The following is a 15,728-nucleotide window of genomic DNA, read 5'->3' as shown; positions in this document are numbered from 1 at the left end:
ATAAAAAAACTAACACCTCCCTAATATTCCTCAAGTATCCAGTTGCTGTCCATATTTCCAAATTCTTTTAAAAATATTTATTTATTCTTTAAATATTTATTTTTTTATTTGAAAGGCAGAGTTATAGGGAGAGAGAGGGAGAGACAGAGAGAGGTCTTCCATCCACTGGTTCATTCCCCAAATGGCTGCAACAGCAGGAACTGAGCAGATCCGAAGCCAGGAGCCAGGAGCTTCCTCTTGGTCTCGCACGTGGGTGTAGGGGCCCATGCCCAAGGCCATCTTCCCCTGCTTTCCTAGGCGCATCAGCAAGGAGCTGGATGGGAAGTGGAGCAGCTGGGACTTGAACAGGCCCCCACATGGGATGCTGGTGCTGCAGACTGTGACTTAACCTGCTGGCCCCATCCTTCAGGTTTTGTTTTTGTTTTAAAGATTTATTTATTTATTTGAAAGTCAGAGTTACACAGAAAGAAGGGGAGGCAGAGAGAGAGAGGGAGGTTTTCCATCTGATGGTTCACTCCCCAGTTGGCTGCAACAACCGGAGCTGTGCCAATCTGAAGCCAGGAACCAGGAGCTTCTTCCAGGTCTCCCACCTGGGTGCAGGGGCCCAAGGACTTGGGTCATCCTCTACTGCTTTCCCAGGCCACAGCAGAGAGCTAGATTGGAAGAGGGGCGGCTGGGACTGGAACCGGCGCCCATATGGGATGCTGGCACTTCCAGCAAGGGCTTTAATCTGCTACGCCACAGTGCTGGCCCCTGAGTATTATTTTCTATTTGTTGATTCAGCATTCACGTCAGCAAGGGCACAGAGCAGCTCCTGGGCGGCAGGCACCATCCTTGGACAGAGCTGTGAATGAGACACAAGGCTGCCTGTCCTTGGGAAGATTGCACTGTGGTTGAGGGAGACGGGAAGCAAACAATTAGCAAAATATTTACCATGTCACTTGGTACTGACTGCTAAGGAGATCCTATCAGGTGTAGTCAGGGGTAAGGATATCCCCCCAGTGTTTGCACTGTGGTAACATACACATAAAATTGACCATCTTGGGGCAGGCACTGTAGCACAGCAGTGGAAGCTGCCCCTTGGGATGCCTGCATCACTATCAGAGAGCCTGGTTCAAGTTCAGGCTCCGCGGCGGCCTCTGCTCCAGCGCCTGCTAATGCATCCTGAAAGCAGCAGCTCCAGCGCTTGGGCCCCTACCACCCGCGTGGGAAATCCAGATTGAGTTCCAGGCTCCTAAGTCTGACCTGGCTCAGGCCTGGCTGTTGCAGGCCTTTGGAGATCTGGATGAAGCTCCTGGCTCCTGGCTTATAGCCATTTAGGGAGTAAACTAGCAGATGGAAGATATCTAACTCTGCCTTTTTTTTTTTTTAAGATTTATTTATTTTAAAGACAGAGTTACAGAGAGAGGTATAGACAGAGAGAGAGAGAGAGAGAGAGAGAGGTCTTCCATCCACTGGTTCACTCCCCAGATGGCCACAACGGCCAGAGCTGAGCCGATCTGAAGCCAGGAGCCAGGAGCTTCTTCCACCAGGTCTCCCACATAGGTGCAGGGGCCCAAGCACTTGGGCTATCCTTTACTGCTTTCCCAGGCCACAGCAGAGAGCTGGATAGGAAGAGGAGCAGCTGGGACCAGAACTAGCGCCCATATGGCATGCCAGCACTGCAGGCCAGAGCTTTAACCCACTGTGCCACAGCAGCAGCCCCTCTAACTCTGCCTTTCAAACAAATAAATAGGGACTGGCGCTGTGGCGTAACAGGTAACAGCCACCGCCTGCAGTGCCAGCATCCCTTATGGGCGCTGGTTCAAGCCCTGGCTGCTCCACTTCTAATCCAGTTCTCTGCTGTGGCCTGGGAGAGGCGGGGGAATGAGCACCCCTTGGGATGATGAGAACCCCGTGGCATCTCATTGCAGACAGCCACTTGCTGAGGTCACTGTAAGTCCAACCGCCGGATCCCATGGAGCTGTCAACTACTTGTCATCCAGAAATAAACGTGCCTTGACGGCAAGGCCGGCTTTGGCCACAGAGCCCGGACAGTGACAGTGTGCAGGCTCTGAGCCCAGGCGCCAAGAGGCGGCCTGTGCTCCTGCGTCTCTCAGACCTGCTGGGACAGGAGAGACTGCGTGGAAGGCAGCACTGTGGTCCCTGCTGAGCCCCTCCCGGCGCCTGCTTCCTGCCAGCCGGCCCAACAGAGAGCAGCAGGGTGGCCTACCCCTGCCCAGAGCGGAAGAATTATGTAGGTGAACCTCGGACTCCCGGGCAGGAGTGAGGGCTGATTTCCTGGGTCTCGAATGGTTCGTCACCCAGCAATAGGCAACCGACACAGTGTGGTCCTAAATGGGACAGTTAGCTTTTAATGTTAAAACACAGTGAACACAGGCCAGACAAATGTCCCCACACAGCTCAACACAAGGGTGTCAACCGACCTCCACTGGGTCCAAGCCCTGTGGCCTCGGAGCAGCAGCGACCTGTCTGGTTTCGTAAGAAAGACCCTTAGCACATCTCATTTCCCCACTGGACCCGATCGTTTTGTGTTTCAGTATGGTGAGAACACAACATGACACAGACCTTCTCAACGGACTTAACGTGTGCAAAGTGGCATCGTTATGTGCAGGGCCATAGTCAGATCTCCACAGCTGACTCATCTCACATCACTGATGTTATACCTGTGGATTAGCAACCTACTGGATTATCTGCATCCACACACTAGCTAAGGACCACAGTTTTCTTCTGAGATGGGTTCATTGCCTTACATTTAAATATTTACTATACTTGGTGTTGCCTTGGGATTTGTATCTAATTTTATTTTCTTTCAAATACACAAGTTCTTCAGAATGTTTGTGGAAAATGTATGTTATGAAAAAAGTAAGCATGCATGATTTCAAAATTTTTTGCACCAAAAGAAATTTTTTTTTTTATTTTTTTTTATTTTTTTGATAGGCAGAGTGGACAGTGAGAGAGAGAGACAGAGAGAGAAAGGTCTTCCTTTGCCGTTGGTTCACCCTCCAATGGCCGCCGCTGCAGCCGGCGCACCGCGCTGATCCGATGGGCAACCGGGACAGAATCCGGCGCCCCGACCGGGACTAGAACCCGGTGTGCCGGCGCCGCAAGGTGGAGGATTAGCCTATTGAGCAGAAATTTATTTTTTAATTCCATTTTCCACAAACTTTATGCATTTGTTTATTTGAGAGGCCAAAAGATCAAATTCTGTGGTTCACTCCCCAAATGGCCAGGGCTGCAATGGCCAGGGCTGGGCCAGGTGGAAGCTGAGAGCTGGAAATTCAGTCCAAGTCTCCCAGGAAGGTGGCAGGAACACAGTGATCCGCGTGGCAGGGCCCGGAGTCAGGAGCTGGCGCTGGTGACTGGACCCAGGTGCCTGGATGCGGGTTACGGCAGCTTCACTGCTGGGAATGACTCACTCCCAATTGTCCAGACTTTTTGAAATCACCTTGTACCATGTGTTAATAATTCCATCTTCGGGGCCGGTGCTGTGACACAGCGGATTAAAGCCCTGGCCTAAAGCACCGGTTCTGGTCCTGGCTGCTCCTCTTCTGATCCAGCTCTCTGCTATGGCCTGGGAAAGCAGTAGAAGATGGCCCAAGTGCTTGGACCTCTGTACCCACACAGGAGACCCGGAAGAAGCTCCTGTCTCCTGATCAGCTCAGCTCTGGCTGTTTCAGCCATCTGGGGAGTGAACCAGCAGATGGAAGACCTCTCTTTGTGTCTCTGCCTCTCTCTGTAACTCTTTCAACTAAATAAATCTTTAAAAAAATAATTCCATCTTCACTATAATGCCTTAAAGACTCACTTCTTTCAAACACTAATTTTCTGTGTGCATTGGGAATATCTCTGAACTTCCTACTTGCTTCACTAATCTGTCTACTCACGTACCAACATAACACAGGAAATGATTGTGTTTTACTGTATGTTTTGGTATCTGATAGGGCTAATTCCCCTGATTGATCCTATAATTTCTTTTTCTTTTCTAGTAACAGATTTCTTTTTCGGCTTAAACAGCATAAATTTATTTCTCACAGTTTCATTCAGTGCAAAGTCGAAGATCAAGGCATCAGCAGATCCAGTAACAGACTTAATTTTTTTTTTCTTTTTCTTATTTGAAAGAGAGAGAGAGAGAATCTTTCAGCCACTGGAGCACCTGGTGAGAGAGAGAGAGAGAGAGAGAGAGAAGAATCTTCCAGCTACTGGAGCACCTGGTGGTCAGAAAGGACCTGGGTCAAGCACTTGGATCCCTGTCACCCACATGGGAGACATGGATGATGTTTTGGGCTCCTGGCTTTGGCCTGGCCCAGCCCTGGCTGTTGCAGACATATAGGGAGTGAACCAGAGGATGGAAGATCCCTCCCTCCCTCTCTCCCTCCTCTCTCCCCCTCTCCTCCTCTCCCCCTCCCCACCTCCCCCTCTCCTCCTCTCCCCCTCTTCCTCTCCCTCTTCCTCTCCCCCTCTCTCCCTCTTCCTCTCTCCCTCTCCCTTTCTCTCCCTCCCTCTCAAGTAAAATGGAAAGAAAAGGGGATGGGGGCAGGGGCTAGCGTCAGGGGAAAGAAGATGGTGTTGAAGAGGCCCTCAAGGGCACAGCTGGAAAAATATGAACAACAAAATACAAGGCATCACCAACATGTTCCTAGAAAATGCATATTATAAAAAACTACACATGGCTTTCAAAAACTTTTGCACCAAAATACACTTAGGTTTGAATTCCATTTTTCATGAACTTTTAAAAGCACCCTCATAAATAGTAATAGTATTAGATGATACTCTATAGAATGTAATAATTACGCTCAAGAGCCGGCGCTGCGGCTCACTAGGCTAATCCTCCACCTAGCGGCGCCGGCACACCGGGTTCTAGTCCCAGTTGGGGCGCTGGATTCTGTCCCGGTTGCCCCTCTTCCAGGCCAGCTCTCTGCTATGGCCAGGGAGTGCAGTGGAGGATGGCCCAGGTGCTTGGGCCCTGCACCCCATGGGAGACCAGGAGAAGCACCTGGCTCCTGCCTTCGGATCAGCACCGGCCGCGGTGGCCATTGGAGGGTGAACCAACGGCAAAAAGGAAGACCTTTCTCTCTGTCTCTCTCTCTCACTGTCCACTCTGCCTGTCAAAAAAAATAAAATACAATAACACTCAAGTCCTCGCTGACAGCCAGGAAGTCAATGAGGGAGAAGCGGCGCTCTTCCTCACAGAGTAATTGTAATTAAATAATAGAGAAATACGGGAAACAGAGGCCCCAGGAGCAACAACCACAGGCAAGGATGCTAACCACAGTGGTCAAAGTTCAAAGTTGTTTTTTTTTTTTTTTTGAAAGTTTCATTTACTTATTTAGATTATTTGAAAAGCAGAGAGACAGAGAGCTCTTATCTGCTGGCTCACCCCTAAATGCCCGCAATAGCCTGGAACTCAACCCAGATCACTCACGTGGGTGGGAGGGGCCCAAGTACTTGCACCATCACCTACTGCCTCCCAGGGTGCACCTCAGCAGGAAGCTGGAATCAGAAGCAGGGCTGGGACTTGAACCCGGGCCCTCCAATATATTATGTGGGCATCCGAAGCAGTGTTATAACTGCTGAGACAAACGCCCACCCCCACTCGGAACTTTCAAGACCGCTTGCTGGAACACGGACCTGGGCACGCAGCACCATCCATGACGAAGCCTTGCCACGAACAACGGACTCTAAGCCCCTGGGTCTGCGTGATTCGATAAGGCAGACAAGCAGAATGAATCAAAGTGAAATGGGAGTGAAAATTCAGCTCTACCTGGAACACATGACCCCGCCTCTTTAAGAACTGAATGGGGGCCGATGCTGTGGCGCCATCGGTTAAGCCTCTGCCTGCGGCGCCAGCATCTCACAAGGTCACCGGTTTGAGTCCCAGATGCTCCACTTTCCAGGCAGTTCCTGGGTAATGCACCTGGGAAAGCAGTGTAAGATGGCTGAAGTCCTTGGGCACCAGTATTGTGCAGGAACGATGGCTTATGTATGAGGAAGGAGGAGACGTTATATCCCACTGTTCTTCAGGATCACCTTTCTAGGAAAACAAAAGGAAATAAAACAGCCACGAAACCATTGCCCATGTCATAAGAAAGCGTTACAGGTCCCTGTGAGACAAGGCTTAGCTCAGCATGTCTGGGCTTGTCCAAACCTTGCACATACCCAGCGGAAGTTGGGTTCTTTCTTTTTTTTTTTTTTTTTGTTAACATGGTATTTTTTTTTAAAGTGTTTATTTATTATTTGAAAAAGAGAGAGAGAGAGATCCTCCATCTGCTGGTGCACTCCCCAAATGGCTGCAATGGTTAGAGCTGGGCCAAGCTGAAGCCAGGAGCCAGGAGTTTCTTCCCTGTCTCCCACGTGGGTGCAGGAGCCCAAGGACTTGGGCCATCTTCTGCTTTCCCAGGCCATAGCAGAGAGCTGGATCAGAAGTGGAGCAGCCAGGACTTGAACCAGCGTCCATATGGGATGCCAGCATTGCAGGCGTTGGCTTTACCTGCTACGCCACAGTGCCAGCCCTTATTTATTTGTTTGAAAGGCAGAGTTAGAGGGGCTGGTGCTGTGGCACAGTGGGTTAAAGCTCTCAAATAAATAAATAAATAAACTTTTTTTTTAAATGAAGTGAATGGCTTGGGGGAAAAAGGAGGAAGGGAGAAACTGCTGATTTAAAAAGATCGATGAGGCACATTAAGCAAATGCAGGTGTGGATTTCCATGGGATCTTGATTTGAACTAAGCAATTCTAAGAGGCACTCCCCCCACCCCCCAGATGACCCCGGCAAGCGGCACATTGAGGGTAGAAGTGTGAACTCACCAAACAGAAACTGTGGGAGTCCATGGTTTGGGACTGAGCTCCAGTGCTGGACCCTAACAGACCTAATCAAACCCAAACGGAGCCACTCACACTAAATGCCACATAACCAGCCTGGGACTTCAGGGGAGCGGAGAGATCCCCAAATAGACCAGCGTTGCCCAAAAACGGGGATTCCAGTCTGCAGTCACCTGATAAGGAGGTCCTGTCCGCTTTAATCCCTATCAAAAAATTAGGTAACCTGACATCAATCCGTCAGGGGTCTTTATTCTTCTGCTTCTTGGTCCCCATCTTGGAAAACACCTTTTGGGGGCACTGTGGGCCTGAGCCGCCTGCAGCCTGGCATCTCATTTGAGCACCGGTTGGAGTCCCGGCTGCTCCACTGCAGATCCAGCTCCTTGCTGATGCACCTGGGAAAGCAGCAGCAGGCGGCCCAAGAGCTGGGCCTCTGCCACGCCACGCACATGGGCGACCCGAGGGAGTTCCTGGCTCCAGGAGGAGGATCCAGCGGGGACTGCGGCTGCATCCACCTTCGCCTTCACCTACCTGGAGAGCTACTGCTCAGCCTCAGTGCTCCTCTGCCAGGAGGACTTCCGGACTTGTTTCACTGTCCTCGCCCATCCCTGAGGTCCCCGGTCATGGCGGGCGCCTACTCTAACTGTGACACTGTGCTGAGACCTGCAGGAGGCTCCGGCGAGGGCACAGCCTGTGCCCTGCCCCAGGGTCTGCCTGGAGTTCAGGGCATACAGGAACAGGAAAGGAAGCTAGCTGGACGTTGGCGGTCAAAGAGCAGGCTGGAGGAGCCAAGAGGACTGTTCCAGCCTCCTCAAGGAGCCTGCATTTGTTCGGGGCCTCGGGAAGCCTTGGCTGAGTTGTAAGCCAGGGAGTGGCTGCTGTCCCTCTGTTTCCTGAAATTTCTGGTGAGCCTCACCTCTCCTTGGGAAGTATTGACCCTGGCGCCCCCAACTAAGCAAGGGCTGCAGGGACCACCTTAAACCGGGGCCACCTTAAGCAGGCCCCACCCCCGACTCAGCCAATGGGCTGGGCAGAGGAGCTCGGAGGCCACTTGCCCACTGCTGCCTGGTCGCTGTCTGGCTATGGCCTGCCTGCTCCGGGTGGCCCGCGGGGGGCTGTCTCCCTGGAGGGGTTACTGCTCCAAGGGGACGCAGGTAGGCGGTGGACAGGAGAGGGGCCGAGCTGAGCAGCCACCTGTGAGAGGGGCCGGGCTGTGGCCCCGGGCGTCTTTCGGTGACCCTGGTGGTGTGTCTCTCCCGCAGGGAGCGCTCAGCGAGGGCTTCGTGGAGGCGTTGAAGGCGGTCGTGGGAAGCCCCCACGTGTCCACCGCCGCCGTGGTGCGAGAACAGCACGGGCACGATGAGTCCATGCACAGGTGAGGGAGGGTCCCCCTCCCCACCACCGCACCCACCCGCCCACCTACCTGCCTTGGGTGCTGGTGTTCTCCATCCCCGGTCCTCCGTGTGGTCCCAGGCCCAGCAGGGCCCATGCACTCTGACTGGCCCAGGACTGCTTGCAGGTGCCAGCCGCCAGATGCCGTGGTGTGGCCCCAGAGCACGGACCAGGTCAGCCGGCTGGCAGCCCTGTGCTATGGCCAGGGAGTGCCCATCATCCCCTTCGGCACCGGCACCGGGCTTGAGGGAGGAGTCTGTGCCATGCAGGTACAGCTGGGCACCCTCTTGCCCCAGGGTCCGGCCGCATTGCACTCAGCACAGGTGTGGCTGCCTCCTGCAGCATACACAGCTGTGGGCCAGCCCTGCCTGCCATCCTGGGCCCCCCGGCCACCTGCTCTGGATGCTCAGCCAGGGTGGGGTGCAGGGGACCGTGGGCTGGTGGGAGACCAAAGCCAGTGGCTTTACTGACACCTCCCGCCAGGGTGGGGTCTGCATCAACCTGACGCACATGGACCGGATCACCGAACTGAACCCAGAGGACTTCTCTGTGGTGGTGGAGCCTGGTGTCACGCGCAAAGCTCTCAACACCCACCTGCGCGACAGCGGCCTCTGGTTTCCTGTGGGTAAGCCTAGGGCCGCCGAGGGCTCCCTGGAGGCAGGGGGAGCCCTCCTCTCCCACCCGGCCCTGAGTTGGCCTCTGTTCAAACGCCACCCTCCAGATCCAGGTGCCGATGCCTCTCTCTGCGGCATGGCGGCCACGGGGGCCTCCGGCACCAACGCTGTGCGCTACGGCACCATGCGGGATAACGTACTTAACCTGGAGGTGGTGCTGCCCGACGGGCGGCTGCTGCACACTGCGGGCCGGGGCCGGCGTTCCCGGTGAGCACCCTGTCCCCAGCCTGCGGCCTCAAGCCCTGGGGGCTTCCCTCCTTCAGCCTTCTGCAGGTGGGCAAGGCTTCCGAGGGCTGTGGCACCGTCTCGGGGGTCTGCTGTCGCTGCACGGGGCCCACTCCAGTGGTGGAGCCGAGAGCACTGGGCTGGGGGATGGCTGCCTCTGTGGCCATCGGGGCTGAGGGAGGCTGCCCCAGACCTGGGGACCTGGGGACAGCGCTCTGGGTTCCAGCTGCAGGCTCTGGGGCCAGACAGAAATCCCTCACTTTGTACAGGAAGAGTGCAGCTGGCTATGACCTCACGGGGCTCTTTGTGGGCTCGGAGGGTACGCTAGGCCTCATCACAGCTGCCACCCTGCGCCTGCACCCTGTGCCTGAGGCCACGGTGGCTGCCACCTGTGCGTTCCCCAGTGTCCAGGCTGCTGTGGACAGCACTGTGCAAATCCTCCAGGCTGCAGTACCTGTGGCCCGCATCGGTGAGTGGGGGACTGGGGCAGTCAGGGTGTGCACCCTGGAAGAGGCCCCATTGGAAGCCGGCCCTCTGCTCGCTCCCAGAGTTCCTGGATGACATCATGATGGATGCCTGCAACAGATACAGCAAGCTCAACTGCTCCGTGGCACCCACGCTCTTTCTGGAGTTCCACGGTTCCAAGCAGGCGTTGGAAGAGCAAGTGCAGCGGGCAGGTATGCGGGGACAGGGCTGGGGCCTGAGCTGCCCAGGGGAGGGCTGGTGTCGACCCTCTTGCCCCCATCATAGAGGAGATCGTCCAGCTCAACGGGGCCTCCCACTTCTCCTGGGCCAAGGAGTCCGAGGAGCGCAGCCGGCTCTGGGCAGCACGGCACAACGCCTGGTACGCGGTCCTGGCCCTGCGGCCCGGCTGTAAGGTGAGTCGGGGTGGAGGGGAGACTCACAGCTCTGCTCATGACCTTGTCAATTCAGCGCCCTACTGTATGGAGCAGTGGGCTGCAGCCCACAGTGTGCATGGCCTGGGGTGACAGACTCACCCATCGAGGTATGGGCCTGCTAAACCCTGGGCTAAAGTGTGGGGCTCTCAGGATCTACTTCCTGGAGGAAGTGACGGAGAGGAAGGTGTTAGCTCAACCCTGGCTCCAGGCAGCTGATGCAAAGCTCAGAAATAGGGGGCGCTGGGGGACCTGCACAGGGGCCCGATGGAGCCAGGTCAGAACGGCAGGAGCCCAGGGCCTGGGGAACACACCTGGGCCAAGTGCCTGGTGTGTGTGTGGGCGGCAGGGCAGGGGGGACCTCAGCGGCCACTGTCTGACCCAGGGCTACTCCACCGACGTTTGTGTGCCCATCTCCCGGCTGCCGGAGATCCTGGTGCGGACCAAGGAGGAGCTCAAGGCCTCAGGACTCACAGGTTCGGCCTGCTCGCTCCTGGAGTCAGGGGTGGTGCTGACCGCTGCCTGGGTCTGGGTCAGGGGAGTGGGGGGGGGGCAGGAGGCTGGGCTGGAGTTGACGGTTCTGTTCTTGGAATCCCCAGGAGCCATTGTCGGGCATGTGGGCGATGGCAACTTCCACTGCATCCTGCTGGTCGACCCGGAGGATGCTGACGAGCTCCAGAGGGTCGAGGCCTTCGCGGAAGAACTGGGCAGGTGGGGGCCCGGCCGGGGGAGGGAGGGGGAGGGGAGGGCTCGGGAAGAAGGGCTGAGGATGGCTCCCGTCTCCCAGGCGCGCACTGGCGCTGCACGGAACTTGCACCGGGGAGCACGGCATCGGGCTGGGCAAGCGGCAGCTGCTGCGGGAGGAGGTGGGCCCTGTGGGCCTGGAGACCATGCGGCAGCTCAAGGCCACGCTAGACCCCCGAGGCCTCATGAACCCGGGCAAGGTGCTGTGAGGAGCTCGGTGAGCCCCCATGTTCTGGAAACTCCCGTCACACACTGAGCCTGCAAGGATGGACAGGGCTCCTCCCCTGCCCTCTTCCTGCCTCAGGCCTTCAGTCCAGCCAGTGACTCAGGCTGGCTGCTGACGAAGCTGCTTGCTCCCTGCTGTCACACGTCCCTTCCTGGGTGGGACCGCCAGGGTGAGCCCACCCGATGCCCTCAGGCCTCCTCACTGCTAGGGGCCCAGACCCGAGGCAGGACGACAGGAACACTCCTCTCCCGTGACGGGAAAGGACCTCTCTCTGCACTGGTGGGAGCTTTCCTCAAAGCCCAAGACGCCTGAACCCTGCTTACAGCTACTGGACACCGGCAGGCAGCACCCCCGTCCCCACCTTCTCCTCCCAGTTCTGGCCAGCCTGGTGCCACCATGGTTTTGGGCTTGTACACTGACCTGCTGCAGCCTGGGGAGAGGGCTTTGGGGGTGGGAAGCACGCCAGTTAGTTCCCCATCCCCGGCAGACACTTCGAGTCCCCCAGGCGCTAATACTGTGAACATTCTTCAAGCGGCTGCAGCTCCCTGTTGCTAGAACTGGGCCACACTCCTTATGGAGCGGTGTACTGGCACCCTGAGCACTTTTGCTTTCAAAGTCGAGTTTCCGTCCATCCTGGGCCTGTCTTGGGATCCCCTGGCCAGAGCTCTTCTCAGGTACTAGATAGCTGTTCCCTGTGAGCCCACAAGAGGGCACCCGACACCATGAAGCTCAGTCCCCACAGCATCTGCTCTGGGCACCTGCTGCAGAAAACCCACCCCAAGTTCAGGGCCAGTGGCTCTCCTCCCAGGGTAGAGGAGGGGCCTAGGAGCTTGGAACAATCTCTGAGGCCCCAGGGACTTGTACCTATCCTATCTCCCTCACCTCTGCGCCTTGGGCTCCTTAGAAAAGGGGTAAGAAAGGCATCCTCCTGCTAGCCTGGGAGCGCCCTTCCTGTCTCCCCACCCCTTGGAGCCTCATCTCTCCCAGCAGCCATTTAGGCCCTGGGCTGAGGGAGTGTCCCTGCAACTCCTCAGTCCAATCCTGGTCCCAGGATCCCCTCTCCTGTGCTAATACTGGGCTCTCGCAGAGGGCAGTGACACTGACCTAAGCCTTGAGGACACGCTCCGGTGACATTTCTGTCCCTTGGCTGCTCTGGTTGTGAGCAGAGGCTGTGCCAAGGGTAGTCTGGTGACCAGTCTCACTGGTCCTCTTCCCCCAACCACCCCAGGACCTGAGCAATCCAACTGTGGAGCCGCGGCCCCCCGGCCCCTCCCCCTTCTGCAGACTGTCCGCCACCAGCCGTCACAGGCTGTCTCTTCCGCAACACGGGCCCCCCGACCCCCCCAGTGCCTGGCAGCTAGTGAGGTGCTCAGCAAATGGCCATTTTCCCACAATATTTTTTTTATTAAGAAAAATTCCAAACATACAGAAAAGTTCAAAGAACAAGTACACCGTTCACGGAAACAGCAGCCACTGCAAATTCAAACAACGAACATTTTGCCTTATTTGCTTTGTGTATGTATTTTTTTGGGGGGAAACCACTCAGAATTAGATTACACATTTCTTGAAATCATTCACCTATATAATTCAGCATCCATCTCCTAATAAGGACATTCGCCTATAAACCTCAATACCAGTAAATGGCTATTAGATGTATGGTCTTAGTGAGCGGCTCCTGTCCAGGAACCCCAGGAAAGTGAGCCAGACCTTTAGCAGACAGGGGGCAGAACGCACCTCCCTGCTCCAGCAGGTTCTCTCCCCTGGCAGGGCAGAGCAGGAGCAGCACAGGATTCTGGGAGCGCTGCGGGAGGAGGAGGACAGCACCAGCTCTATGGGGGGAGCCCACACAGCCAGTCCCACCCATGGGTCAAGTTCAGAGGACGTGACAGCCAGCAGAGGGCTGCGGTGTGCCAGGCGGGAGCGGAAGTCAGCGGCGGGGGTGGGGTGGGGGGTGGTTAGAGTTGAGGGGTGAGCACCAGCCCCCAAGAGCCTGGAATAGCACCCAGTGTGGGCCACGACCCTGCCCCACACAGCTCAACAAGCTGCTTGGCCACTGGCAGCGCTGCCAAAGCAGCCGGGCTCAAGCCAAGCCGCCGAGGTGGACGCGCACGGCCTCCGTCTCCAGGTCCAGGGGTCAGGCAAGGAGATCTCCTTCAGAGCTGGGCCCTGCCCCGCCAGCTTTGCTGGTGGAATTAAATATAGAACAGGGAGACACAGTTGCCAGGCAGAAGCAGGAGGTGCTGTGAATAGAACAGTGCCCTTTGCAGCGACAGAGCCACCAGGGAGCCTGCTGCGCATGTGCCAGGCCTTCGGGGCAGGTCCCCTGACCCTCCTGGCGACTTCTGAGCTGCGTGACGCGGTCCCTACTCCACGGGTGAGGATGCCGAGGTTCAGGTGAACGCAGTCCTTCCCCCAGATCATTCTGCCAGGAAGCAGAGGGCCCCAGTGCAAACTATCGGAACCCCCATTCTTGCCACTGACTCTCACGATGGCGTTTGTGGGTCCTGGGGTCTCCATGTCAGGCCGGTCCGAGGCTGAGGCGGAGGCCTGCAAACTCCTTCGGCACATCTGAGATGCTGTGCGTGCCCCACTGGCCGGGGGTGAACACCTCGAACACAGCAGGTGCTTCAGGAAGCATCTGAGGGAGGTGGCTGTGGAGGTGGAGCCCACAGGCCCAGCTAGACCCCTGGGCCTGGAGGCGCCGGAGCCCCGAGGCAACAGCACCAGGGGCCGGCCTGGCAATGGTGGGGCAGAGAAGGCGCGGGGTCGTCTCCCATCTCCCTCCAGCACTTTCCTTTGCAGGCTCTGTGGGAGGCTCAGGACGGCCACTCCGGAGCCTGTCTGGCCAGGGACAGGGGCCAGGCAGGAGCGGCTGCTCCCCTGCCCTGATCTTCCGGCCAGCTTTGGCAACTTTTGTGAGCTGGGGCGGCTGGTTCTGGTTCAAGGGCTCTGAGCTGGCTCAGCCCCAAACCAGGGCCTCTTCCTGGGCCACCATGGAGCATGCCCGTGAGTCAGCACTGAGATGCGAACAGAGCAACAGGCAGGGCTGTGGGGCTTGGGATGGGGAGCGGAGGCTGGGGGGGCTGGGCCCGGCCGTGGAAGAACCCAAGTCCTTGCAGCCTCTGGTGGCTGCCAGATCACTGCTCCTGCACATCTTCGCAGAAGAGTCCCGTCACCAGCTCTGTGCAGCAGCGGAAGGCTGGCTCCATGGTGCTCACGTCCAAGGGTTCGTCGCCTCGTGGGACACCTGCCTGACCCGTCGTCACCTGTCCTCCTCCCAGGGAGGACAGTCTGAGAAGCACTTCACACACCTGCAGCCCCACAGAGGGCCCGAAGGAACGCTAAGGAGGTAGTGAGGGAGCGGGGAGCAGGCTCGGCCCCATTTCGTGGCTGTATGACAATACTTCATTAAAATAGAATCACACAGTGCATCTTTCGTTAGACGTGATTTTAATACCATATCAAAACACCTCGACTAGTGAAGAAAGCTTCTCTCCCAAGCTCTGAACATTTTTTTAAACGTTTTTAAGTTTTTTTTTTTTATTTTAATATATAAATACAGAAACCTATCTGGCATGGGCTGATGCCATGTGTGAACCCCCAGGGCTAAAAGTTCTCAAACGGAGCGCCTGAAAACACGGCTGCTTGTACACATTTCTTTAAGGAAGTCTGTTTAAGTTTCCTGGAGAAGAAAAAAAAAATTCCACAAGGGCCTAAGAAAAATGTTCAGGCATTTTTGCAAGACACTTGTGATTGTTACACCCTCCACACTGACCGGAACCGGGAGGACAGAAGGGGGAAGACACGGGCGTGGCGGTGGGGACAGAGTCCTTGATGGGGTTTTCTTTTGGCAATGAAGTCAAGATTCCGGGGTTCCCAGGGGGGAGAAGTGCAAAACCAAGCCAGAAACACGGAGAGGGACCCCGGGGAGAGGGCCGGCCAGGCTCGCCCTGGCCCCGCCCTGGCTGAGCAGGTGACAGCGGGCAGCAAACAGCGCTCTGTAAACGTCACGAGGGAAAACACCAGTCGACACTAGACTTTTTTTAAATAATTTTTTTTTGTAAACACTTTAAACACAGACCCACAATGCCTTTCAAAGGTGAAAAAGAAGACCCCCTCTCCCCTGCCGAGGGCTGCGGGCTGAGGGAAGGACAGCGGTGCAGTCACTCTTCTCAACGCGCTCTCAGCCAACCTGGCGTCCTCGGGGAGGAAGGGAGGGCCACTTCCTGGCAGTCAGTGCGGAAGGGGGGCCCTGTTCCCACTGGTGTCCCAAGCTCAGCGCTGCCCCTGTGTCCGGTGAGCCTCCTCTCGGGAACAGGGGCCGCCCGTCCCTGTGTGGACCGCAATGAGTGAGCCGTGCTCCGTCTGGCCGCGGGCCGGCCGCCGCATCCCGCCAAGGCAGGCAGCCGAGGCCGTCTGTGGTTCGGTCTGGGCAGGGCCCCAAGGCCAAACATCATGCCGGAATCTGGACCTGCACTGCCGGGCCGGGCTCCGCTCCCTCTGCCTCACTCTCACCCTCGCTTTTTCTTCTCCCCTTGCCATCAGTTTTTGAGGTGAAGGTAAAAAGAGCACATGTCCCTGATTTGTCTGACATCATCAGCTGTTCTGGGAGGTTACTTGGAATAAATAAAATAAACCTAACAATAGAAAACAAAACAGAAAGAGGAGAGAGAAAAAGAGAGAAGGAAAAAAGAGGTCCCCAAACCTTTGGGCGTGAGGGAGGTGAGGTGGGGCTGGGCTTGTGGTTTCCCT

General features: G+C 56.5%; 2 protein-coding genes and 1 long non-coding RNA gene across 11 annotated transcripts in view; 1 reads left to right on the top strand and 2 right to left on the bottom strand.

The window, feature by feature from the left end:
* Window positions 1-3,996: 3,996 nt before the first annotated feature.
* On the bottom strand, window positions 3,997-8,411 carry LOC149121016 (uncharacterized). 2 transcript variants are annotated; one of them, XR_016225434.1, is made up of 3 exons: window positions 8,243-8,411; window positions 5,765-6,034; window positions 3,997-4,156 (listed from the first exon to the last, which is right to left on the bottom strand). It is a non-coding gene; the product is annotated as an uncharacterized LOC149121016 (long non-coding RNA). The 2 variants fall into 2 exon arrangements; XR_016225435.1 differs by lacking the exon at window positions 8,243-8,411 and adding an exon at window positions 7,351-7,588.
* On the top strand, window positions 7,827-14,405 carry LDHD (lactate dehydrogenase D). 5 transcript variants are annotated; one of them, XM_089320484.1, is made up of 12 exons: window positions 7,827-7,973; window positions 8,082-8,194; window positions 8,339-8,480; window positions 8,695-8,836; window positions 8,933-9,092; window positions 9,380-9,579; window positions 9,659-9,787; window positions 9,861-9,988; window positions 10,392-10,482; window positions 10,606-10,717; window positions 10,794-10,967; window positions 14,139-14,405. In XM_089320484.1, the coding sequence occupies exons 1-11, from the start codon at window positions 7,902-7,904 to the stop codon at window positions 10,957-10,959; spliced, it is 1,455 nt and encodes a 484-aa protein (XP_089176610.1). In that variant the 5' UTR covers window positions 7,827-7,901; the 3' UTR covers window positions 10,960-10,967; window positions 14,139-14,405. The 5 variants fall into 5 exon arrangements, 4 of the variants coding, with proteins under 4 accessions (XP_089176610.1, XP_089176609.1, XP_089176611.1 ...); XM_089320483.1 differs by lacking the exon at window positions 14,139-14,405 and adding an exon at window positions 12,205-12,481; XR_016225424.1 differs by lacking the exon at window positions 14,139-14,405 and having other exon boundaries at window positions 9,908-9,988; window positions 10,794-12,481.
* Window positions 12,360-15,728, bottom strand: part of ZNRF1 (zinc and ring finger 1) — a 121,717-nt gene continuing 118,348 nt past the window's right edge. For 2 of the 4 annotated variants that reach the window (XM_017342413.4, XM_089320491.1), the window contains exon 5: window positions 14,410-15,307. The gene's annotated coding sequence lies outside the window, so the exon portion shown is untranslated. Of the gene's footprint in view, window positions 15,614-15,728 lie in introns of all 4 variants that reach the window. The other 2 variants (XM_051847305.3, XM_051847304.3) reach the window with 2 other exon arrangements.

Source organism: Oryctolagus cuniculus, chromosome 18 (assembly GCF_051225735.1).
Source record: "Oryctolagus cuniculus isolate XC-2025 breed Fujian yellow rabbit chromosome 18, ASM5122573v1, whole genome shotgun sequence".
NCBI lineage: Eukaryota > Metazoa > Chordata > Mammalia > Lagomorpha > Leporidae > Oryctolagus > Oryctolagus cuniculus.
The sequence above is the reverse complement of the archived record's forward strand: the minus strand, read 5'-3'. Positions and strand labels throughout refer to the sequence as shown.

Bases quoted from the DNA above. Each gene is read 5' to 3' on its own strand.
- LDHD (XM_089320484.1), top strand. From the start codon at position 7,902: ATGGCCTGCCTGCTCCGGGTGGCCCGCGGGGGGCTGTCTCCCTGGAGG. The intron at 7,974-8,081 runs GTAGGCGGTGGA...TCTCTCCCGCAG, and splicing joins ACTGCTCCAAGGGGACGCAG to GGAGCGCTCAGCGAGGGCTT. The intron at 8,481-8,694 runs GTACAGCTGGGC...ACCTCCCGCCAG, and splicing joins GAGGAGTCTGTGCCATGCAG to GGTGGGGTCTGCATCAACCT.